The sequence below is a fragment of the Syngnathus leptorhynchus genome, chromosome 8 (genome assembly GCF_054491065.1).
Source record: "Syngnathus leptorhynchus isolate UIUO chromosome 8, UIUO_Slep, whole genome shotgun sequence".
Taxonomy (NCBI): Eukaryota; Metazoa; Chordata; class Actinopteri; order Syngnathiformes; family Syngnathidae; genus Syngnathus; species Syngnathus leptorhynchus.
The window spans coordinates 6,414,705-6,439,115 of NC_141202.1; the positions used below are offsets into that span (position 1 = coordinate 6,414,705).

General features: G+C 38.2%; 2 protein-coding genes across 4 annotated transcripts in view; one reads left to right on the plus strand and one right to left on the minus strand.

The window, feature by feature from the left end:
• The window catches only part of adcy2a (adenylate cyclase 2a), a 32,092-nt gene extending 21,163 nt beyond the window's left edge, over positions 1 to 10,929 (plus strand). For all 3 annotated transcript variants that reach the window (XM_085919440.1, XM_085919441.1, XM_085919442.1), the window contains 14 exons: positions 87 to 167; positions 255 to 324; positions 459 to 556; positions 635 to 719; positions 1,599 to 1,736; positions 4,115 to 4,234; positions 4,329 to 4,513; positions 5,391 to 5,475; positions 5,762 to 5,920; positions 6,521 to 6,667; positions 6,894 to 7,004; positions 7,102 to 7,216; positions 8,258 to 8,382; positions 9,789 to 10,929. In XM_085919440.1, the coding sequence (XP_085775566.1) occupies positions 87 to 167; positions 255 to 324; positions 459 to 556; positions 635 to 719; positions 1,599 to 1,736; positions 4,115 to 4,234; positions 4,329 to 4,513; positions 5,391 to 5,475; positions 5,762 to 5,920; positions 6,521 to 6,667; positions 6,894 to 7,004; positions 7,102 to 7,216; positions 8,258 to 8,382; positions 9,789 to 9,941 (1,672 nt within the window). In that variant the 3' untranslated portion in view covers positions 9,942 to 10,929. The remainder of the gene's footprint in view (positions 1 to 86; positions 168 to 254; positions 325 to 458; positions 557 to 634; positions 720 to 1,598; positions 1,737 to 4,114; positions 4,235 to 4,328; positions 4,514 to 5,390; positions 5,476 to 5,761; positions 5,921 to 6,520; positions 6,668 to 6,893; positions 7,005 to 7,101; positions 7,217 to 8,257; positions 8,383 to 9,788) is intronic.
• Positions 10,475 to 24,411, minus strand: part of dnah5 (dynein, axonemal, heavy chain 5) — a 57,408-nt gene continuing 43,471 nt past the window's right edge. The window contains exons 75-88 of the mRNA XM_085919443.1: positions 24,240 to 24,378; positions 23,401 to 23,515; positions 22,776 to 22,966; positions 21,491 to 21,612; positions 19,670 to 19,819; positions 18,590 to 18,835; positions 18,227 to 18,446; positions 17,064 to 17,269; positions 16,121 to 16,324; positions 15,317 to 15,532; positions 14,472 to 14,684; positions 13,834 to 13,986; positions 12,126 to 12,357; positions 10,475 to 11,229 (exon numbers count right to left, since the gene is read on the minus strand). Of these exons, the coding sequence (XP_085775569.1) occupies positions 11,078 to 11,229; positions 12,126 to 12,357; positions 13,834 to 13,986; positions 14,472 to 14,684; positions 15,317 to 15,532; positions 16,121 to 16,324; positions 17,064 to 17,269; positions 18,227 to 18,446; positions 18,590 to 18,835; positions 19,670 to 19,819; positions 21,491 to 21,612; positions 22,776 to 22,966; positions 23,401 to 23,515; positions 24,240 to 24,378 (2,559 nt within the window). The 3' untranslated portion in view covers positions 10,475 to 11,077. The remainder of the gene's footprint in view (positions 11,230 to 12,125; positions 12,358 to 13,833; positions 13,987 to 14,471; positions 14,685 to 15,316; positions 15,533 to 16,120; positions 16,325 to 17,063; positions 17,270 to 18,226; positions 18,447 to 18,589; positions 18,836 to 19,669; positions 19,820 to 21,490; positions 21,613 to 22,775; positions 22,967 to 23,400; positions 23,516 to 24,239; positions 24,379 to 24,411) is intronic.

Here is a 24,411-nt window from a genome sequence, read left to right on the forward strand (position 1 = left end):
TCTTGACTTCTCCTGAAGCCTTTGACACACATGACTAATCTTGCTTCAAATTAAAATGTTGGCTCTCTTTTCGCACTTGTTAAAAGGACAAAGTCTCAGAAGAAGCGATTTGAGGAGGAACTTAATGAGAGGATGATCAGGACTTTTGATGGGATAAATTCACAAAAGTAAGGCTGATTGTATTAATGCATAATTTATTTTAATATTCCTGAATTTTGTTTTATGTCCCAATTGACCGACCTGTGTGCTTCTAGGCAGTGGCTCAAATCTGAGGACATTCAAAGAATATCATTGTTCTTTCACAATAAATCCCTGGAAAAGGAGGTAAGAAGTAGAACATATCTTCCGTATTATTATTCCACTGACAGAATCTTTTTCTAATTGTCTTTTTGGGTGGGAAAGATACGCATGAGTTTTCATGGTTCTTGTATTAAAATGCTTCCTTTTTCTTCTTTCAGTACAGAACAACAATCTTGCCAGCCTTCAAATACTACGTCACCTGCGCTTGTCTTATCTTTTCCTGCATTTTCATTGTACAGATACTCGTCTTACCAAAGTACGTGTATTTTGTTATAGTAAGCATGAAAATAGCTTTTGATGAGAAATTATCCTAATCTACCTGTTATCTTCTCAGGACAGCAGTCTTGGGGATATCTTTTGGGATGGCATTCTTCTTCCTTTCCTTGATTGTCTTCATATGTTTCGTTGGACACTTTGTGGTGAGTGACACGCCATTCTATGTAAATTGAATCTTTGAACAGGGCCAATATCAGTCTTTTCCTTGTTTATTCTATAATTGGAGTCATTTATACTTAATTGTTTGCTTGACCACTCTATGTGTCTTACGAGGACAAATACCTTGCGGATCTTGTTTATTTTGTGTGTGATATTAGAAGTACATTTTGAAATGAAAATAAAAAAATAATTTAAATGCAGTACCAGTGATTTCATGTTCAGCCTGAAGAACACAATAGTGGTTTGGATTTTATTTTTTCTGTACAATGTGATCCCTGTTGAGGCAATTTGTAGGTTGTGTAATTTGATAACAATGCTTAGAAAAAATGGTCAATAGATCAATCTTTTTCATATAAAATGTAGAACTGTCAGCTTTTGAAATGTCTACTCAGTTAAAGTAGCGCTCAGATGTTGCTGTGAGTTGATCGTGTGAGTGACTTGGGCAGTAAGTGACATTGTGTTACCCTGAAACCCTTGAAGCAGTTCTAAAAATAGAGAAAATGAATGCTGCTTTCCTATCATGAATACTGCTTTCCTATTTCATAATATCACATGAATTAAAAAGTAAATTAATTAAAGTAAACAAATTAAATAATCTCAATTTAATTACACTGAGCACATGAATATTGAACAAATCTGGACTGTTTGTAGCCTCAGAGAGTGTCAAGATGAATTTTTAACTGAACTGCATGACTGAATTAATTATTTCGATCAATAATCATCCAAGACCAATACATCATATATTATACATGTTTAAATATGCTTGTTGTTTTAGTAGGCGGCTCACTCAGACTTATGTGCATTATGTGTATCTTTATATTTTCTCTTGTGTTATAAGCATATTTCCATATGTATTCCTGCAGCACTGCAACAAAAGCACACCCACTTCATTGATGTGGCTGCTAAGGTCCTCTGTCATTATTGCTAACAAGCCATGGCCCCGAATCACACTCACCTTGACAACGACAGCTCTCATACTCACTATGGCAGTTTTCAACATGGTAAGCTCTCGTGTGAAGATATGCTGTTGTGATGGAATGGGAAATAATTAGGTTTGAAAATGATGTACAGTATGACAAGCTTGCAGCTCACACAACCCAAATTAGCTGTAGTGTTCATAGGTCACGCACAGCACAATTCATTACATGGTGTAATGTGACTTGTGACAAGGACCTTTTGGTGAGGCCAAATGTGACTGAATTGGCTATATTCAGAATATCCCCAGTACAAAAAATTGATAACTTGCTCTTTCAGTGAGGGTTAGAGTTTGGGGTCAACCTGTAGGCACACACACAAAAATAAGACCACGAACTTTAAGAATTGTGACAGATGGCACATTGCAAAAAGAATTAGCCCCAAAAGAAATTGAGAAATGGTCTAATCACACCAATGCTTATGTCGCAGACCTGGAACCAATGAGTTGGACTTCCTTCTTATTAAACATTGGGAAAATCATGGCATCGTATGCCTGGCCGCTAACTCAGTCTTACTCTGACGTACATACATTCATACATACGTACATTGGATCAAGTATGTACATCGGGCATCATTTAAATTAGTAATTTCTTACATGTGAGGCAAGCCTGTGTCTTAAAACTTTGCTGTTGATAGAGTATGATAGAGTACAGTGAATAACTTGGATAACTTAAATCTGAAATGCTTTTCTTCAATGTTTACTGCAGAAACATTGATTTCTAGATTGGTATGTTTGGCTGTTAATCCTCTTTTCATATGTAATGCTTTTATGTTGTAATTTTCTTGTCAACTAATTTAGATTTTTTTTTCTGTTATGAGATCAAAATAGTGCAATTTGGATGGTGGTAGATAAAATTGAAACACTAGCCTGAGGTTGCAAAAGCACGATAAAGCAGATTATTAGCACAGAGAATTAGACCTTTCCACAAATGGTGTCTGGAAGATTGTAATCTTGTTTTGTGCCTGTCATGGGTCAGCCGCTCAGGGCAGTTGAACGAATTAAATTGGCTTTGTTTGTTTGTGCAGCCAATTTTATTTTGTTTTTTGGTAGTTGTTCCAACCTATATCCCGTCCAAATCAGCTGGGATAACTTGCAGACTTTTGGTGACTATGAACAGCAGTTTAGGAAATGAATGAATACCCAACAATTCAGTGTTTTAATGTCCACTTGAAGATATGTATATTGTTCCATAGTTTCTGTTTGTAGTGTTATGCATTCTCATGTTAGTTTTGATTTTCTTCAAATACATTTTTTGATGGGATGCCCAAGTGTGTAAAACAGTATCTGCAACTATTTCATTGCACAACATGCAAACATGTCAGATTTAAACTTTTTCTGAAACAGTTTTTTTCCCAACTAAATTCCTGTCTTAAAAATCATAGAAAATTATGACCATCCAGAAATGAATCTCAAAAATCAAATTAAATTGAGAGAGAAAGGACTTCCAAACACATTTACATTTTATTTTACTCAGTAGACTGTATTTCTCTAAGCCATAACAATGACATTGACTAGGAACCAAAAAAGAGCAAGTTTGTAAAATGAAGAAAAAATGAAGTGCAGTAAATGCAACAATATAATACAATTCTCAGACTGAGTGAGAAATATCTTTTGTTATTGCATCTGTCTTTAGTGTCAGGTTAAGTAAATTGTCGAATATTATTTAGTTAATGTGTTAAATTGATGGCAGCATTTGTAAGGAGCTGGATGTGTTTTCAAGTGTCGCCAAGTGTAAAAAATATTTAGCTTGAGTGCTATTAGTACACACAAAAAATAGACAATACTGGCAGATTTAGAAAAAGCCACGGTATAACAAAAAGAGCCAATTTAATTTGGAATTAAAAAAAATCTTTCTAGAAATGTTTATCTAAAAAATAAAAATAATAACATAGAGATGTTGGATGTTGTCCCAAACATTTCAGTAAGTTAAAGACCCCACGCATGGAAGGATGTTTTCCATGTGGTAGAAAAAGCTGTTTCTTGCCTCTCTGTTTTGCACCCCGGACCTTTTGCTTCCGCTTGCGTGCCATAGGGTCCCTCAGTCACAACATTGCAAAGGTTGCTGTCATTACAAGGGTGGCTGGGGTTAGTAACATGTGAATCAAAAGTTTTTTGTAGCGATACCAAGGTTTTCTCCTTATCACGTGAATGGAGAAGAATAGAGGATCAAGCTGGTCTCTCAGGTAAATCTCACGTCCGGCTTGTCAGAGACTGAGACAAGGCCAAAACCTTTAGTAGTCAGAAAGATTTTCAAAACATTCAAAATGCGGTCTCGAGACTGGTCTCAAGACCAAGACTGGTCTGGAGTGTTACAACAGAAAAAGTAAGAATAGTTTAAAGAAAGTGTTCATCGTGTCAAGCGAATGATGGTGGGTGTTGTCCCTTGTTTTCTTATTGTTCTAGTTCTTTCTGGAAAACAATGTGTTGCCTCCAGTTGCTGTCAACATTTCGTCCAATGAAACACAGGTTTACCCTGAAGGACAACCACCTACTTTTACAGGCAAAAACAACTTCTACCTTCCCGTAAGAGAAACGTTCGATTGTATATTTATTGTTTTTATACCAGATTTATTTTGAATATGTCTTAAAATGATTCCCTTCTTGTCTTTTTGTGTAGTATTTAATTTACAGCTGCATTCTGGGGCTGATCTCTTGCTCTGTGTTCCTGAGGATAAACTATGAGCTGAAAATGATAACCATGCTGACAGCCGTGGTGGTTTACAACATCATAATTCTTCAAACACACGCTTCCCTTTTGGATGAATATAGCAGATTCCTGTACAAATCTGAAAGCCTAGACAGGTATGTGTGTGTGAGGGCAAACACATTTTTATTCAAGATCTGTAAGAAACTGCTAGAAATGTGTACAAAAAGAATTTACGAAGGAATGTCAGACGTCAGACGTGCATGTCTATATGTAGAGTTACTCAAATACCATTTGTAAATCCAAAGGGGTAAACCCTCATTCCAAAAAAGATGGTGTCATTGGGATCAGTGCTCTTAATCAACCAATTAAGATGAAATGCAAGTAAAGCTGAGAATAAACAAGCAATGTGTCCAATTTAACAGTCAAAGTTGAGACAAAGTGTCTTGTGGTTTTTGTTCTCTCCATCGCAGACACAAACTCCTTCTTTTTTCGAAAGCCCCCTCAATCCACTCTGTTTCTGTGCCAAAAAATGAATCTGATAATGAACTAGGCATTTGTCTGCAGAACTCAGCTCTTGTTAAGGCTGAAAGTTCTTTAATATGCAAAATGTGCTTGCAAAATTGATTGCACTTGCTTGATTTCTTATGCACGTTTGAAACTCCCATTAAATAATCTTTTTAATTGACGAATTTAAATGTCTATACTTATACAGTGCCTTACCTTCCAACTGAATTACCATTCAAACAGATTTATGAACCAAGTCTGTCTCTAACAGGTTTCCATGTGACAGTAATTAGAGCTCCCAATGAATTACAAGTCCTGAATCTCTGAATACTGTATTCATTGATATTTGTCTTGGGGAAAACGGATCACAGCAGACAAGCTGAGATAGAAAAATGCATATTGTTGCTGTCATTTAATTGACACCACCTTCAATCCCCTGCCAAGCTTATACTTTGTTCATTTCTTAATTTCTCTCTTGCCATCTTGCTTTCTCTAAACATGTGTTTTTCTTTTTCTCTGCGCTTCAAGACCAGGAGTCCTCAAAGACCTGAAGACTATGGGCTCTATCTCACTCTTTATCTTTTTCATCACTCTACTTGTGCTTGCTCGGCAGGTAGGTCATCATCAAATAGTTTGTACGGTAGGAGAGAAAGGTGAATTAAAGCAAAGTGCATCAAGTACTGCTAGTATAAGCATTCACAAAGATGAGGGCGTGGTTGATTCATGGTTTTATTCAAATAGCGCAAAACCATGAATCAACTTCAAATGTGAATTGTTTGACTTTAGAGACTGCAATTTTTTATTGATGCACTTTTTCAGTTCTGTAATTTTTTCATTGTTTCTAACAATGTTTGTAAGTGTACCTTCAGTCTCTTCACCTCTGTGTCCTCTTGTAACAGAATGAATATTACTGTAGGTTAGACTTTCTGTGGAAGAACAAGTTCAAAAAGGAATGTGAGGAGATTGAAACAATGGAAAACCTCAACCGTGTCTTGCTGGAGAACGTCCTGCCTGCACATGTTGCTGAGCACTTTCTGGCAAGAAACTGGAAGAATGAGGTTAGATGATTAATGTTCATTTACATTTTACTTACAACTAAAGTAAGCAAAGGTCCAAATATTTGATGGCTGTTAAACTTTAGGTTGACAGATTATCCCTTTAGAGTGAAGGGTGTTAAGACTGACTTTACTTTCCCAGATCTGCCCGAGCAAAAAACTGTCAAGACTGAAAAAGTGAATATTAAATCATAAATATTTAAAAAAATATATATATATCAGCATAGATAACACCACAATATCAAAGATGCCAGATCAGATCGCTCGCCTAGCTTCAGTTTTTTATGTATGTTGCTTCTGGACACAGTTCATCATAAAATAATTATTTATAAAGCACAACTGTTGTTCTCAAAGTCCTCGAGATTAGTGAAACTAGAAATCAACAGTACTCTACATATCACAACAGTCATAAGATGAGTTTACCAAATTGTCAATTCTGGTGTAAGTAATCAGAATAGTCTGTAATTTCACCTCTCCTCTGAAGAATTGAATGCCAAGGCCAAAAGCATCTGAAGCGACGCAGATGTCAAAATCTGTACAGTACTTCACTCAAACTAGAAGTCTTGGCTATATCAGTTTTAACTTGTGCTTTCTATCTGGCAGGATCTGTACCATCAGTCATATGATCTGGTTTGCGTCATGTTCGCCTCAATTCCAGACTTTAAAGAGTTTTACACAGAATCTGATGTCAACAAAGAAGGATTAGAGTGTCTCCGGCTTCTCAATGAGATCATTGCCGATTTTGATGAGGTAAATGAATATTTGCTGTTTTCACTTATGCCTGGTTTATCTGATAGAGGGGGAAGGGTATTTTTCTATAGTTCCATCTACCAATGTATGACAAGAAACGTGTTTATCTTCAAAATGCTAGACTGGATACATTCTCTAGTATTATATTTACTGTACATGAATGTTGTTTTTTTATTTACATTTCCATATTAAATATGTTCTGTCTTCTCTGAATTTTTGTGTCCAGCTATTGTCAAAGCCTAAATTCAGTGGTGTGGAAAAGATTAAAACTATTGGAAGCACATACATGGCTGCCACAGGGCTCAATGCCTCGCCCGGACCAGAGTACCCATCACAGGTTAAGATAAATACACGTGCTTTAAAATTATAACTTGATCTATTTTGATATTCTGTTGAGAAACAATAGTGTTGTATGTTGTGTTCTTTGTTTACAGGAACATGACAGACAGTACATGCACATTGGGACCATGGTAGAGTTTGCATTTGCTTTAGTGGGGAAGCTGGATGTTATCAACAGACACTCTTTCAATGACTTCAAACTCAGAGTTGGTACGTGAGAAAATATGCATAACGACAAAGTTAATCATTTATTTTTGTACGGAATGTTTTTTTTCCCCTGCACTTTAGATTTACCACATGTTTAGAGATGGAGCAAGCATTCTTAAACTATGACGCTTCCGTTTAGAAACACATACTTGTTATTAATGATCTGAAATTTCGCCATCTTGGAACAACCAGAGAAAAAAAAAATATTGCCACTGGGTGTATACTGGGGGAAAGGAAGAGGAAATGCAGGCAAGAAGGTCCCAATTCGCTGCATGGGGTCAGAGCAAGAGTTCAATACCTTCAACCTGTCCAAAGAGCTCAGCATGTGATGCTCCATTAACTCAGCAGTGTGCATGTGTGTGACAGTACATCCCTGCTGTTTCCAGACAGACTTACAGAGACAGTGGTGGAAATACCCACCTATGGTTTTAACAGGATAACGAATACCACCGTGTGCCGGTGATCAACTTCCACTCCAGAAATTAACTCAGACCGATGTGAGGTCCACTCACTGTGCAGTGCTGTGGAAAATGGTTAGGCGGACCTATTCATTGTTGTGGATCAAGGACCTGGCTCCATTTGACCTCCACTTAAGCTCTGCTCTAACGGGAATTCATTTTTATTTTCAGTTGTCCAAAACTTGTCTGTGCAAAGGCAAAATGCCTCTCTACAGGAAATCACATAAAACAAATCAAAATGTTTATATGCCAAGCATGTGTATAGCACTGAAATGCTGTCAAAGAAAGAAAAGGATGATGAAAAGGCAGACAAAGAAGAAAATGGAAACCATGTGCTGTGTGCAAACTGCAAAGAGAAAGAAAAACAAGAAAGGCAGTAAAAAAAAAATGCAAATTCAGTTTTGTGTGACCAGGGCTCGGTTTATTTAACATAAGCAATTAGTAATAAAACAACCGCAGCACCATAACATACAACATGGCAATGTCAGCATTTTGGTTTCAAAAAAATGCTTGTTCAAGTCCTTTCAGCTTTTAAAATAGACCAAATACATTTTTATTCCAATAATGACCCTGTCTTCTGCCACAGGTATCAACCATGGTCCAGTAATTGCTGGAGTCATTGGCGCCCAAAAACCACAGTATGATATCTGGGGGAACACAGTGAATGTCGCCAGTCGAATGGACAGCACGGGGATACTGGGAAAAATACAGGTAAGCAAGTTTCCGTGATACCAAAAACAACACATGGGGCACTTAAACTGAGGCTTGCTTTCCATTGAATGTCTTATTCTTTACACTTCATTTGATTTAAGTCAGCCAACACTAACATACACCTTTTTAATTTTCTTACTATTCATTGTATGCCCATTAAAACAAGCTGTTCGGTCTTGTGCTGGCATGTGAGTAATGTGTGTTGGAGTGTAATCCATCTGCAGCGTGTTCACCCAGGCAATGGCATCATGACCAATCACTGCTGTTTTACTGATTTGCATGTTGACTGCCCCAATGATTGCTTCGAGGGTATCAATTTAATTTATTATGTGGGGGCTGTAAGGGATAGAGTCTGGTCCACATCAAGTGTTCCACAAGAAAGAGGTTCAAGTATTTGGAAAAAAAATTGATCTAATCCAATCTTCTTAATCTTTATTAGTTACAGCTCTGAACTTAATGGTTCTTCAGAATGTGAACAAAAGTGCTGAGCAGGTCCTCTCCCTCATCTCTTTACCCTTTGCATAGTCCTCAGCACGTGTTTACTTTAAGTATGCAGTACAGCGAGGCTTCACACACGTCATGAACACGGGAAGAATCCATGCCAAACGCAGTAATGAAATCCCAGATGCTCTTGAATACTGGCCAGTTATCTTTTTAGAAGCCAAAACTATGGGCAAAAGTATTTTAACAATAATCACTGTGCCTTTTAAGACAAACTGAATATGGGCAGTAATAATTGTCTATCCTGGGGGGGTTGAGAGAAAGTGGTGGGGGGGAACTAATTGTATAAAATGGATTGAAAAGAGAAAAAAACTATCTGTGCTCCTCTCAAGGACACATCAGATGAAGTGCTTCTCTAGTAGTGTATTGGCTCAATTCTTTGTTTCCTCAAAAGCAGCACTATTTCATTTGTCTCTATTGACATTTTAAATGACAGAACAGATGCATCAAGCAAGAACGTCATCCCATTTGACGTTGTCCACTCTTTTTATTTACTCCCTGCCTGACCACTGATAAACTCTAATTGTTTCCCACCTACGCAGTGGAACTGCAGTACCAAAGTGCATACAGTATTTGCGATATATTTGCAATTAATATTAAGAAGGGTTGAGTCATAGTTTATATGCTGTGTATGTGACAAGCTTAAGTTTCTCAACCGAAGTTGTCAAAAGCATGTGAATAAAATATACAATACATACATACAAGATCACACAATATGTGTGTGTGTGTGTGTGTGTGTGTGTGTGTGTGTGTGTGTGTGTGTGTGTGTGTGTGTGTGTGTGTGTGTGCGTGCGTGCTTGCGTGCATGTATATAGAGTAAAATTGATTAAGAGCATGGCTCATTTGTTTGCGCTGATAAGAAGAGGGAAAAACTTTGAGTGGATTTTTTTCCCCCTCATCTGCAGGTGACAGAGGAGACAAGCCGCATCCTTCTGACTCTGGGCTACATGTGCTCCTGTAGAGGCATCATTAACGTGAAGGGCAAAGGAGATCTCAAAACCTACTTTGTTCACACAGAAATGACCCGCTCACTGTCTCAAGGGAATATGGTGCCATGAGACTTTGAATTATTTAGGCTTGAGAGCTAACACTGATCAGATTGGAGACTTTTTTTTTTAGTGGGCGTGGAAAAAAATTGTACGTATAGAGGAAAAAAAGACCAAAACATTTTTTTGTCCTGCTGCAGCTGTAGTATGTATACATTTGTCACTTTTGTAAGTGTAGCATGTACAGGAGATAAAAACCATGAATAATCATTTGATTGTTGGATTAGCAAGGTAAAGTGGCGGGAATCAAGCCAACCAAGCAAGTCCAGCTCCCAAAACAATCCAAAAGTATACTTTTACTCAATTCTGGCAGGCTTCACAGAGCCCATTGCTGCTGGTTATCAGTCAAAAAAATCACTCTGTTTTCCAATCGCTTTGCACATGACAAGTTGGATTATAGCTGATGTGCAATGCTGGAGTATAAGGCGAACAATAAGAAAGACTTTTGTTCTGCATGGGAAATAATTTGAGCTCAGCGTGACCAAAGACAATGGCATGATTGACTTGAGTTTTAATTGAATGATGCAGGCCAGGATGTTCTTGAATTGTCTTTTATTCAAATGAAGACTGCAAAACATTACAGAGGAAAACTGCATGACTACATTTTCAGACAGAGATACGTGACATGAATATAACTACATCTACCTTTTTAGAAGCATGGAGCAATGAATGTCTATGAATGAATGAATTCGGTCTATTATCCATGTAGGGCCATGTTTTCACATCAACTTATTAAAATTGGCTATTTGCACAACACTCATAATTTGAAAGGAGGTTAAAGTCACACATTCTGAAAGAAAATTAGAAGAGTCAATTTAAACAGAATCTACAGGTTTCTGCTTGCATCTGTGTACAGGGTAGCTATAGATAAGTGGTGTGGTACGGTGGTTTTGTAAGAAACGAAAATATTGCTCCAAAATATTTGGATGTGTTAATGATTCTATTGTTACTTTTTTTTTTAAAACAAAAAACAAATGTCATTAAATTTCCATGTATTTCAGTCATGGTGTGGTTTATTTTTTTTATGACAATAACCAGGATGTTTAATCATAGTATCATATAGTCAATACCTGTTTGCACGTATTTCAGGGTGACTGTTTAAGATGCTCCATTATGATGCATATTAAAGCGTTCACGTTCCTCAGTGATCATTTGACATCACAGAGGAGCGCCACCCCTCGAAGAATCCAATGTTCTGGAGCGAGTGTGGTCTTGAGGTTGACTGCTGCAATGTAGTTCATGTCTGTCCTAACTGGCTTTTTATAGATTGGGCAAGAGTACAGGCGACTGTCTTTGATACCTGCAACATGTGGGCAAATGAAAAGACAAATAATATGTATTAGTATCAAACATAATAAAAAATATATAAATAAAGTCCATAGTTGGGAGCTGATGGTCTCGATAATCTCTGCCAATGAGCACAGAAAAACGTTGCATATTCTTTATCCTGAAGAATCTTAACATTCTTATTGTTATGAAGAGTCTGGCTGTTCAGTATTCTTTTCTTAATTTCAGGGAACAAATGTTAAGCCACTGTGGAAGTCTGCAATCTGTTTTTTTCATGCATACAACTTGAGTGTGGAAGTCAATATGTTTGTGGGAAAATTATACTGTAACATGAAGTTTCCTTCAACCTTTGGTGAATGTGTATGTTTGTGCTGATGACTCAAAATCTGCACATATTATCTGCTTATTTGTGTGGATGGCAATGTTTTTTGTTTTTTAGGTTTTGCTTTGTTTGTTTCGTTTTAAGTGTATGAGGCCTTTTGTGGTACATTCAATACCTTAAAAAATAGGTTGGCAATATTTCTCCAAATTTCACTGTTTCTTATACATCAAAAAAGTCAAACATTTTATGGAGAGGCACCAGATCAAAGTCATTTTTCAGAGGAGAAACTTTAAACAGTCACACCTAAGCTTTACCTGTCTGTTTCACTTACAAACAAGAAAGGGAGTTGTTTTGGAAAAAAAAAAATACTGTGAGGGACTGAGGAGGAATTGTGTTATGGTGTGTGCTGCCTGCTTGAAAATAGCATTTTATCTATCATGAACAAACACTTGTGCCATCAATCAATACTCGGGCTAAATCGCATCGTCATTCGGAGTGTGTGGGAGGCAAAGGGACTTGGACAGGCAGGAAATAGTGTCCCTGTAAGGGACCCTAAAGGAGAAAAACACGAGAATAATCACTATTACCATTATTCTCTGCATACATCCGGATCACAGGCATCATTTCAAAAAGGACTTTTGGTTTGGAGTCGATGAGTTTGCAGTTGCGGCGGTCCCAGCCGGCCCCCTCCAGATGTAGGCCGTAGACATAGACTCCCTCGGCAGCAGGCTGCGTGACGTCATCCTTCATCCACTTGGTCACTTCGTTGCATAGAACCATGCGATCCAGAGCCCAGCCTTTATTGGCTCGGGTGATCTCCTGTCAGAGCCCAGGGAGAAATGTATCCTCATATGAGCACAGTGGCACAGCATAAATGGCAGAGGTGAAATATGATATGATTCCAAGGGAATCAATGCTGATAACAAGGCCATAATAGAGGTTCAGTGAAAACAATGTAGACCAAGGAAGTACACTACATCAACCAAATCGCGCCAACAAAAAAGAAAATCAATCGTATATGCCTTGAAAAGCACAGAAAGGAAGTGAAGACAACAAATGGAATAAAAGGAATGTGACATCTTCAGTCACTATTCGGACATAAAAATATTTTTGAGTAAACTGTCAAGATTTGAACTGATGAATAACTAGAAAATGCATTCAGCTAGGAATTCACTCATAGCGACATGCTCTTGTGAGTTTTTGAAGCTACTAGTGTGACAAAAGCATGGTTTTCCATAAAAATATACAGTATTATCTCCATTTGCATTATAAAACCAATGGCATTAAATTCCCTGTTTGATATTAATCAATAAACCTTTATTTACATTTTTTTTCACATTTTAAAAGCAACTCAAAGCACACATACAGTTTAAGTGTACCCATCCTGCAGTCTCAGTAAAAGTACTGTTAATTGATGAATTTAATGGACTAACATGGCCTTTAAACTAGTGATGGAGAAATGAAGCATGTTCAACATTGAAATAATAAAAACAATATACGAACAGGAACTTTATTCATCATAGGACATCACACACCAACAAGACACGTTTAAGAATGTGTTGCTCCTGTCAGATCACTTATCCAAATACATCATATGACCGGTCTCATTGAAACGTATCTAATGGTGAGTGTTATTTGTAACTGAGGTGTCAAATCCAGGTCCAGAAACTAAAAACCCGGACACACTTTGGCTTTAGCCACAGGTGCTTCAACTCAACCGTCAGGTAATTGAGCGAGCTCCCAGGAGGTCATTTACCTTTCGGCTCAGTTGATTTGAGGCATCTGTGGTTTAAGAGAAACTGTTGAGGGTTTTTACTTTCTGGACCTGGATATGACACCAATGATTTGTAATCATAACTTGTAATCTGTTTCAATGCTGGTCCTTCAAAATACCGTATGCCTTCACATGAAAACAAGTCAGTGGCACTAATCTTGTGTTTTGTTGGGATGTCACTGCTTAGAAAACATCTAAGGATTTTTGAATTGATTTGTTCTCTGAAGCTTTAATGTCAATTTGTGCAATTGCATTGATTTGAATGAAATTAGTGCTTGGTCGTTGCCATGAATGCAATTGTAAAGGATAATGATGGGAAGTATGAAATAATCACTACATTGGACCAGATTACATCATGAATATGTGGAGACTGTACCGATTTTGACAAAATCACCAGGCACAAAGGCTTAATGCCAGACCTGCACTTCCTTTCACCTGTAAATAAAATTATGTGTTTGTACAAATGGGTACCTCTCACTTTGGCTACCATCTGCTACCCCGCCTCACTGGTGGGTATGTACCTGTCTCATAGCTGTCAGAAAGCCCTGCGGGTTGAAGAATCCAGTCATCCAAAAGCAGTTTGGTCGCCCTTCAAAGATCCAAGCCTGAAACTGCCGGTTACGCTCAAGTAACTCTGTAAACCAGAACCCTAGAGTGCTGGAGGCCCACGATTCCTTCAAAAGATGACAACACAATATAACAATATTAATTGTTATGTAGTTCAGTGAATGCAAAAGGGAGACATGAAAAACAATGAAACATGAATTAGTGTAGCAGAAGACAAAGTCAAAAAGGTAATTTCATTTAGCACAGTGGTATTGAATTAAAAAAAGAAGAGTCAAATCGGCTATTAAAAGCACTGCAGATTTCATTTGTCATTCCCGAGTCCCAGCCGGGAGGTCATTCAAGCCAAAAACATGGCTAATTTTAATCAGAGCTGTCAACACTCGCGTATTAAGTGTGAGACTCGCGAATTTCAGGGGGCTGTTGTACTGCCGCTCTGATTGGATGTTGCAACTGTCTGTTATGTTTGCATGGCTCGTTCATTTATTTATTATTTTTAGGTTTAATATAATTTTATATTACCTATATTACCTCTTTCAATGTCACGGGAAAAGTGGAGTATTTGCTTCTGCATATACAATACTACTGTGCTGACCTTCTTCCAGCGTTCAGGAATACGTGCATCATACATGCAGTCCAGGGCGTCTCGCAGATTTTCACTCATGATGATAGTACCATCGGTCGCCAACTTGAGATCAGTTAGGGTGTTTCGGACCAGAACTATGATCCTCTGCATGCGATCTATCTCCTGACGCAGGAAAATGTTCATTGGTTGGAAAGGACCCATCTTCTGAAGACATTCTCTCACCTGGTGGGTTCATATTGTCAGAAAAAAAAGGCATATTTTCTCCTTTAGTGGCTTCATTTCAGCAACAAACTTGCTTGATTCATCTTGCGTGTATGCTTCCCATCTGATTTTGTTATACTGTCATTTTCAGGTATAACAATACTATCTTTGGTTTCTATTCTTTTGATTGTTCAAATTTACACTAATGTATTATGGCATACAAATTGGCCTTATGTAGTATTTATGGAGCATTCTAAACTACAACATAGGTTCTGCTTGTTTCCTTGTAGACTAGTCCTTGGAAAATCCTGATGCTTCTGTAGCATGGACATGCATCTTTTCTCCCATTGCTACTGTAGTGCATTGATGATAGCTGACCAATATTGTATTGCTTTCATTAGCAATGCCTCTTTGTTTTTAAAGCACTTTTTTTTCTCTATTACTGTCTTCGACACTCACTAATGCACAGTCCACCCCTTTGTCTGCCTTTACTACCCTGCTACTTAGCACTTTACCAGTGAAAGGTGAAGAATATCACTCATCATGTTTTGTTCTACTGAAACACTCCCCTGAGGGATGACACATGAACACACACTCAAACACGTTTACACACACACACATGCACGCACGCGTGCACGCACATATACACTTACTTCAAATGGCACATAGTCTGCGGGCAGTTTCTCCAACATGTCGTCAGCCAGCCTGGACACCACAGCCTCTCTGGTCTCCCCTCCCCCTGATGAGCTATCTTTGGGCTGAATACTGAGAATTGTGTCCAATACATCCTTTGCCAATTTACTTTGGTAGGTGATGTCTGCATTTGGGTGCAGACCAAACACCTCTGGAGTGTCATAGGCTGGGAGACCCTAAAGAAAAACAAATTATTAGATATTGTGCCCTGAGGGGAAGGGGGGAGTGTGATGGTGTTAAAGCCTCAATTATAAAATGACGCATGGGACTTGTATTGTGCATGTCTGATGTTTGTAACCACCGAATTCGCGTCAAAATCGCTAAATAATTTCCTAAATTATAATAAACTGAGCCAAAGACAAACACGAGCTAGTGTGTGTGTGCGCACGTGATGTTCTTAGTTTGTTTGGTTTGTTTTTGTTTGTTTTGTCAGTGTTAGGTTTTCCTAGTGTATGTCTCTTAGATCATTGTTTCTGCCTGTTCTTGTTAGACCCGCCCGTTGTGACTTCAATCAGCTCCCTCAGTTGCTTGTGTCTTGTTCCTCGTTGTCTCATCAGTTTGTCTGTATTTAATTCCCTTTTTCGTCTGTTAAGTCTTGGGTGGGTCATTGTCCAATTTGCTGTGTGTCATACTATATGCTTTGTGCTGTCCTTGTCACACCATCTTATTTTACGCTCCCATAGTCTGTTTTGCTCATGTTTGAGACTTTGTTGCCTGTTGTTTTGATCTCCTGTTTCTTTAGTTTATCCCTGAAATAATCTTACCTGGATATATGAAAGATACTGGTCAACACTGGAACATTTTGGGATGCTATAGCCTTGATAGAAGTTAAATGTTGGTCCAAACATTTCCTCACTAAACCACACTTTGGAAAAGGTGTTGAGAAGGCGCTTGTCATAGTCATCAGTCACACGGCCACCATACTGAATTTCTCCAATCATATATCGCACTGTAGTCCATGAAACCCCCTGTGGAACACAAACATGCAACCCCGCTGAGATTACTTTAGGAGTAACAGCAGACAAAAAAAAAAAAGACATGATTACACCACTCCAGTTTTGACAAACATATTCAGTAAATGTACTGTTAGTGTGTGTGCGTGCATGTGTTTGTGTGTACTCGCATCAATACAAAATGAAAAAATGGCAACTATTTGTGGCTCATCTTCCTGACTGCTCCAGAGGTGCCCTTGCAAGGCACCATCACCTTGACTTTAGAATGTCTTCTGGGTTCTGCATGTGTAAATAATGTTACGATAATTAAAATAAATCCCATGTATAAAAAAGCAATATATATATATATAAATATATGTTTTTTTTTTAAAATTAAACAGTATTTGATGTATTTTGTTGAACATGACCCGCCTGAGAAAAACAGCAACATTTTCCCCAGCTGTTTATAGAGAATTTAATGTCATTTTGTATGAAGGAGTAATAGAATATCTTTAAAATGCTGTCAAAGGAGTTTTGGAAAAGAAGCCCAAATATTTTCCCCAGCTACGCAGGATAACTCAAATTCCTCCATCCATCTTGTTTGTTCTGATACTACTTTTTAACCTTCACTGTGATATGTCATTGAATTATTGCATCCTATTATATTGCAACTCTCATACAATGCACTGACCGATTTATTACACTGCAGAGGCCACTATTTAAGGGGATAGTAAATCTGCTCTTCAAAATACTCGTCTCGGTGGTGATCACCTACCTTTTTGACATCCATATCGTCAAGATGGTTCTGAACAAATTGCACAGTTGCATTAAAGTCTGCCTGGTTGAACTCATAGGGAATGTTCCATCCCAGGGGGCCGTACTTCCTCCTTTCCTGCACGGTGCTATGAAGAAATGCAACCCCATACAGAATAGGCTTCCACTGCGCCATGTTGCTGACATCCAAAAGGTCCTGGTTAATGCCTGGTGAGGGAAATGTGGATAAATACATTAGCTACAGGTGTAAAATTGGAGTTATGACGGTCTTCTCGATCAGTCATCTTGGAGTCTTCCACCATGCGGCAGAAAGAATACTATGTATTACTATTGCAGATTTAGCCAGCAACTCAAAGGAGTTTACAAATCTCAGAGATATCACTCTCTATATCACTATATGGATAAAGGTGTGGTGAAATGGTTAGTCATAATGAAACTGTCTGTAAAATAAGTGGTTTATTATTTGTACTACTTCAGTTATTGAGAAGTCACAAAACAAGAACCCTTTTGCAGGTTAAAGGAAAAATATGTGGTTCACAATTTTCAATTGTCCCCTGGGTCCCTCGTGTATTATTTCCATCTTAAGGCAGGGAGACACATCTGATTTATACAAATAATTTTTCTCTTCTGCTCTAACCAAAACAGCCTCATGCCTATTTTAAATCCAAAGACCTTGCCTGCTGTTAGCCTTTAATACATTTATCGGCACATTTTCTCTGCACAGTTTCTTCTGATTAAACATCCACACAATTTAGATATCTTTTGAGGACTAAGATTGTCTTTTTATGCCTATTTCCTACTTCCTCTTTCAATCATCTATCAGGTGCCTCTGTGATGATGGGCTACGGATCAATCTGTTTACATTTCATTTCTGCCATATTTATGCTTGGCAATGACCTCAGTCCAAAGTAGAGAATTGACTGGTCAGGATGTGTGAATCCTTATTTCTAGCACAACCACATTTCTGCTGCGTTACTTTGTAGACCCTGATTTTCTTGGGCTGGCTTCAGAGCAATTGGTTTGGTTTACAAAACCCAGACTAAATTGGAAATTCCCTTGTCACAGAGAACCATTAAATACCATAGGATTTAAATTGATTTATGAGTTGATACTGACAAATATATATTGATATAAACCAAACCATGTCCAACCACACAACCGTACCTCCATAGGTTCTTTTAAGCCCCGCCTTCAAGCCCTGGGGTGGCTCATTTGTAAACTTGATTGACATTTGGAGAAGAGTGATAGGAAAGTGCCTGTGGACCTCAGTGGTCATCCATAGGCGGAAACTGTCATGGACAAAGTCTGTCTCGCTTATTATGTCCATTAGTTCGTCCATGAAATCCAGTCCAAGGTGGCAGTTCTGGAGTAAGGCCCAGCCGCCCTGAGGACAATGAATATTGGCACTATTAACTCATTGAGAATGTATAACGTGTAACCAAGAGTCCAAAAAATGTACTTTGAGAGAACATCTTGGAATACATTACTGGACGAATGTCATTGCTCCACCTCTTATCGCTCACTTACATTAGCTATATTCTGTTGCAGAAGTTTCCGGGCGTGGACCTCTTGTCCTTGTCCCATGGAAACATATTTGGTCTCAATCTTTAGTCGTTTTCCCAAAGCAATGATGGAGTCTGTTGGGTCAGAACCCATCGACAAGAAACAGATCATAGGCGTTCGCGAGTCAGATTCCTCCCAAGTCTGTTCCAAGTCAAGAATGGCCCCTTCAGTGTACTTCTCCCCCATTGCATCCATTATGTATTTACGGGCCTGTAGGAGAGGATCAAAGTGATGTGAGATAATGATACTTTAGAAATTCAGCATGTTATGATGACACCCCTGTATTTTCTGCAAGGCTGATTATTGAATGAAAGGTTCAAGGTCTCTTTCCTTCCTTTTGAGTCAGGAGTAAACCATATTTTAAATGATCAAAAAAGGACAGCTGCACTATGGGTTGTGAATGCAACAAAAACTCCACTTCAGGCTTAAAAGCAACATGCAACAAAACAGTCTATCCGGATGAATGTAAATGTCCATTAGGCACTACAGTTTATCGAGCTAAGAAAGTCTGTGAAAGAGAAACAGTTCATCCTCTACTATAGAAATCTTAATTAATTGAAAAGTTTTGACCTGGGCATATCTTAATGTATGTACACCAACATTCATGGCATGTAGTATAGTAATGTGCACTGCCCAAAATCTGTCAACCACAACACCTTATAATAATTAAATAGCAAATTGTCAAGGCTGGCAAGTGATGGATGAGAAGTAAATGAGCATTTTAGGCTCCATCATCTAATTTTAGGAATTTAGGTCAAAATGTGTTGAAAGGTTGCATGGTTGTTAGTTAGTGGCAGCCTTTAATGCATGTTAAAAATGTATTCAAAAGTTCTCCTACACCTTAACCTAAAGATCCACATACACGTATAAATGAGCAGTCTATCATTTCTAGTCTATTGTGCTCTGGTAATAATGGGGGGCTGGTCTGAGCAAAAAGTGGCATGGTCCAGATTACCAAAAAATGTTTTTAGGGTATTTAATGAGAAACACCATCAACTGCAGCCCACAATTTTAGCCATCAATCATAATTATGTCATTTCTAACCTGTGCAATGGTGCGGTCGGGACACCAGCAGCGAATAAGAAGTAAGCGCCTAAAACAGTCCATCGCCTGATCGTAGGAGTTTGGAACCTTCTCCTCCTCTGGTGCTTCCTTATCAAACCAAATTTTCCACTGCTTCTCATTGCGATTTATCTGTGAGGAAAGTGTTAAAAGTTAGACAAATGAAAAACTGCAAGATTTGTCCATATCAAATGTTATTATGAGCATCAGAAAATCATTTCAGTTTGGCTTGATTAAGATCAAATGATCAGAAATGATCATAAACACAAAGATAGGAGATGTCTTAAATTTTAGTTAAATGATGAAATATATTCTGAAAGCACTCCATTAATTGTCCAAATTGTCCTAATGTGTTTTGGGGACATAATGAACAAAGGCCTTTCTGCACCAATCCTCAATCTTTAATTACACGATCTACGTACAGTGGTACCTTGACTAATGAGTTTAATTCATTCTGTGACGAAGCTCATTACTCAATTTACTCATACATCAAATACATTTGCAGATCAAGTGTCAGAAAACTTTTTATCACCATGGTTACTCCATCGAAATAAACATCGAAATAAATGAAAACTCCATCCCCATTTTATAGTTTTTCTCAGTCATCATCACCATTTTATAGTTTTTCTCAGTCATTTGGAAACATCAGATCTGAATTGAAATTCCTAGACTGAGTTGTTCAGTCTTAGATTTTTCATTTCTATGAATACGTTGCAAATTCTTTGGCACATTCATCCAAGTAATTAGGTTTCATTTTCTGCTTTTCTGATATTATCATTTGCTTATGTGATGTTGATCAAATAGTTGAATAGTCTCACCCCGGGAGCATTTTGGCATTTGATCATTACATGATTTTCTATGCAAACAGGTCAAAGGAGTTGTCATAATGTCGAGCATATTTCTAAACAGGTGTTGACGATGGCCATCATAAACACATAAATGCAGTAATCAAACTGAAAGTAACACACAAACTCTCATGTAGAGCAGTTATGTATGTGTATGTGATATGTATTTAGTTGATAAGTCACATCAGGATCTGCCGCAATTTACCAGACGGTTACTTCAGTGTTTTAATCTCAGTTCCATGCATGTGCGACTGTTTTGTATAACTGTGCTTGTTCTGTTCAATCGACAGATTAAAGTTTATCGATACATTTTTCTCACTCAAGCAAAGGCATAACACAGCAAACGCAAACATAAAATACTGTTAGATTGATTCTGGTTCCGAGTAGGGTGGATGTGGACTTGAACTGTGAATAAAAGTGTAGTTTTGCAGTTCCTGTGGTTTATAACTTTTGTGTTGGAGTTAAAACAGGGACTCAGATGGTTTGTTGTCTGTTTCTCTCTCTCTGTCTCTCTCTCTCTCTGTTTGTCTGTTTCTCTCTCTTTCTCTCTCTATGTCTGTCTGTCTCTGTCTCTCTCTCCCTCTCGGATAGACGACAGCACAGTCTTGGAGACTAAATTCATTAAACAAAGAACTGTTAATCCACTGCTTTATGTTAATCATCAAGTCAGGAGCACTCGTACTCGCGTGTGTATATGTGTGTGTGTACGTGTGTGCGTGCGCTCACATGTCCTTCAAAAATTAATTGAAGTTCCTCCGAACTAAGCTCATTTTACAGAGCACTGACTTTCTCGCTCCATATGGGAGCTACCTGGCTGTCAGTTGCACAAATGATTGCGTGTGTTGACGCGTAAACATTATTCTATGATGCACATGTGTGTGAAGCTGACATTTGACATGACGTTGACGTGCTTCTAAAAGCAGATAACAGTTTTGACAAATATTCATGTGTTTTGTACCTGATCCAATACATCAGAGAACTCCCAGTGTTTGCTGAGGGCCACAAGATTAAGCCAGGTCATATCAAGAATCCATTTTGCTGGTTTTGGAGGGCACGCCTTTAGGTCCAGGGATGCACCACCTGAATATTCAATCAATTCACAAAAATGTATTCCCTCATGATGGTGTAATATCAGACCTTCAATTGCTTATAGTCAAATGAGGAACCAACTCTATGAGGAACCTACTCTATACTGAACTAAATATCCCATTCTCTGTTTTTTGTCATGGTGTACTGTTTTGTCTAATGAGACAAAGTGGATCAAATGGCACCTTATTGAAAAAATGAATTCACACAGTCACTGTTCAGCCGGTCTGAGCTGGCAGATGGTGGATCTGTATGCATATAGCCAACTGTGTAAGCTTTAGCCTTTTAAATAGTCCAAGCCTCTTTTCCTTTTTATTTCTGCACTGAGAAACATTCGGCTTTGGTAATAATATGTTTCAAATGTCTATAGACAGCCACTAGATCTATCATATAAATGAATAAATATTATCTTATGGTAATTTTAGTTTAACCTTTTTTTAGGAGCCTTGTTGCTTTCATCTGTTGCAAGCCGGCACCATAAAGGCATGTTCTCCGCATGGCCAACATTCGTACTGCAGCTACTAAAAGGTCGCATCGGATGCAACTCAATGCCATCTCATTAGGGGACTAATTATGATTGAAGTCAAATCCACATAACAGTATTGGAAATTGTTACATACAAGGACAAAGTATGTCTAAACTTAGAAATAACTGGGATTCTTGCATAAATGCATAAAATGAGATCAAATCTTCAATCAACATTTGGTTAAAGTAATACCATACAAACAATACACGTTATACAAAATAATGGTAATGTTTCAATATGGGTGACCCGAATTTAATACATATGAGTAATGAGTAATAACCTTAACCGATTTGTGTAGTTGCAGATGAGATGTCAGCCAGTTAGAATATTCTTCAGGTTCATTAATATTCTTGGTATGTTTGAATCGAGTTGATGTCAGGATTCTGACTGGGGTTCACCAAAAGCTTTGTTGTCTTCTTTTGAAGCCATCAGTTGTTAACTTACTTAAGTCCTTTGGGTCTTTGTCTTGTTGCATCACTACTATCATCCTCTTTTAAGCTTTAATAAATTTTCTCCATAAATGTCTTGATAAACTTGGGAATTCATTGCCTTGCCGAGGGTATCAATGAAAACAGAGATCCGACAAGTGCGCGTTGAAATGAGAGTGATGACTCATGTATTTGTCCTTCACCTTTAATCAGTGTGAGAAACTCCTCGTGCTTGACTCTGCTGCATTGCATGTCGATCTTGAGTGTCATGAGTAGAGTGAAGAGAAACTTGTGCTTCTCATACAAGCCACGTGCTGCGTATTTGTACACCTTGAAGGTCATGAACTCTATAATGTTGGCGATACGCTTGCTGGTGATGGGACTTTTGGAGGACCTGTAGTATACATTAAAATATAGGGATGATTCAATGATTTGATTGCATTTCATTAATATAAATGCCCCAATTTGCAGTTTTTAATCTGATCCTAGCTTTCAGAAAAGACTTGAATTATAAAAAATGTGCTGCCTCTGATCATTGTGCTTTTTTTGGCAACCACATTTTTAATAGGCTGCTGACATCACAGCTGGTGCACCTTCTAAAATATTGCTGTCAAGAAAAGCCAGTGGCAATATGACAAACAAATCCCTTATTGAGTTTGCAAATTAAATGGCGGACTGGGCTAACGAAAGCTGTATTAGATCTATACCATCAAACAAACTCTTTAACTACTTAAGTACGGGATGATGACCCCTTATCAAATTGAAGGGAGAAAAACAATTGTAAAATCAGTTAATTGATTAGTATCCAGAATTGTGGAGGGTTCTCACCTAGCCAGAGAAAGGTCAAAAAGTCCTAGGAATTGTCTCAGGGACGTTTGATACATTACATTCACCATGCTCATTTCTGTGATCAAGAAATACAAGATGCTTCCCCTGGTGGCCACTGTAAACAGATGGACAAGTAATCATTACAGGATGAATGGCAGCTTCTGTTTTAATTAGTAGAGAATACTTAAGCAACATTAACCATCACATCCCACATCGTGCCCTATTGCCATGCCCAGTGCAAGTCAAGTACAAAGTGCGTCAGTGTACACGAGTGGAGTTCTCTTTCATTTTTCTTAACAGACACACACGGTTAGAAACAGTCATTAGCGCCGTTGAGGGCGTAAACGCAGCTGACGTGCTTCCAATGGAAGTGGTTCTCTCTCATTCCTTTTATAATTCAGCGCAGGAGATGCGGACGACCAACTGTGGAAGCAGAAGCTGACACAGCTTAAAATATAACTGCCTGCACATCAATGAAATTCACCAAAATCACATTCCACCACCTGCACCACAACTTCCAAATTTGGTTTACGCCACCTGCAACATGATGCAGCACTGTCTGCCAAATTCCCAAACATACTAAATGAGGCTTGTATCTGCATGAAAAACAAAACGCACCAGTTTTTACACCCGAGCGCACCTACACTGTCCACGAAAACACTGCCCCAAGAGTTAATGTATTTTGTGGCGGGACAGATCAGTAGTCCAGTGGTGAGTGCCCATTTGACCCTTCACTGTTATAGAAAGTATAGTCCTGCCCCCAAGGGTATATAGAATAAATGGAAATTACTTATGTACCACATTCAATGACAGAGGACGTAAACTCAGCTACGACCTACCAGGTCGATACTCCTCCCTGGCAGCATTGATTTGAACCTCCGTGTCAGCTGCAATATGTAGCTTCTGATTGACCTCTTCAGCTGTGCACTTGGTGTTGGCAAGAACAGCAATCAGACTTTCATCATCCACTAGTGAGCCCTACAAATGAAAATACAATATTGATGAGACTAA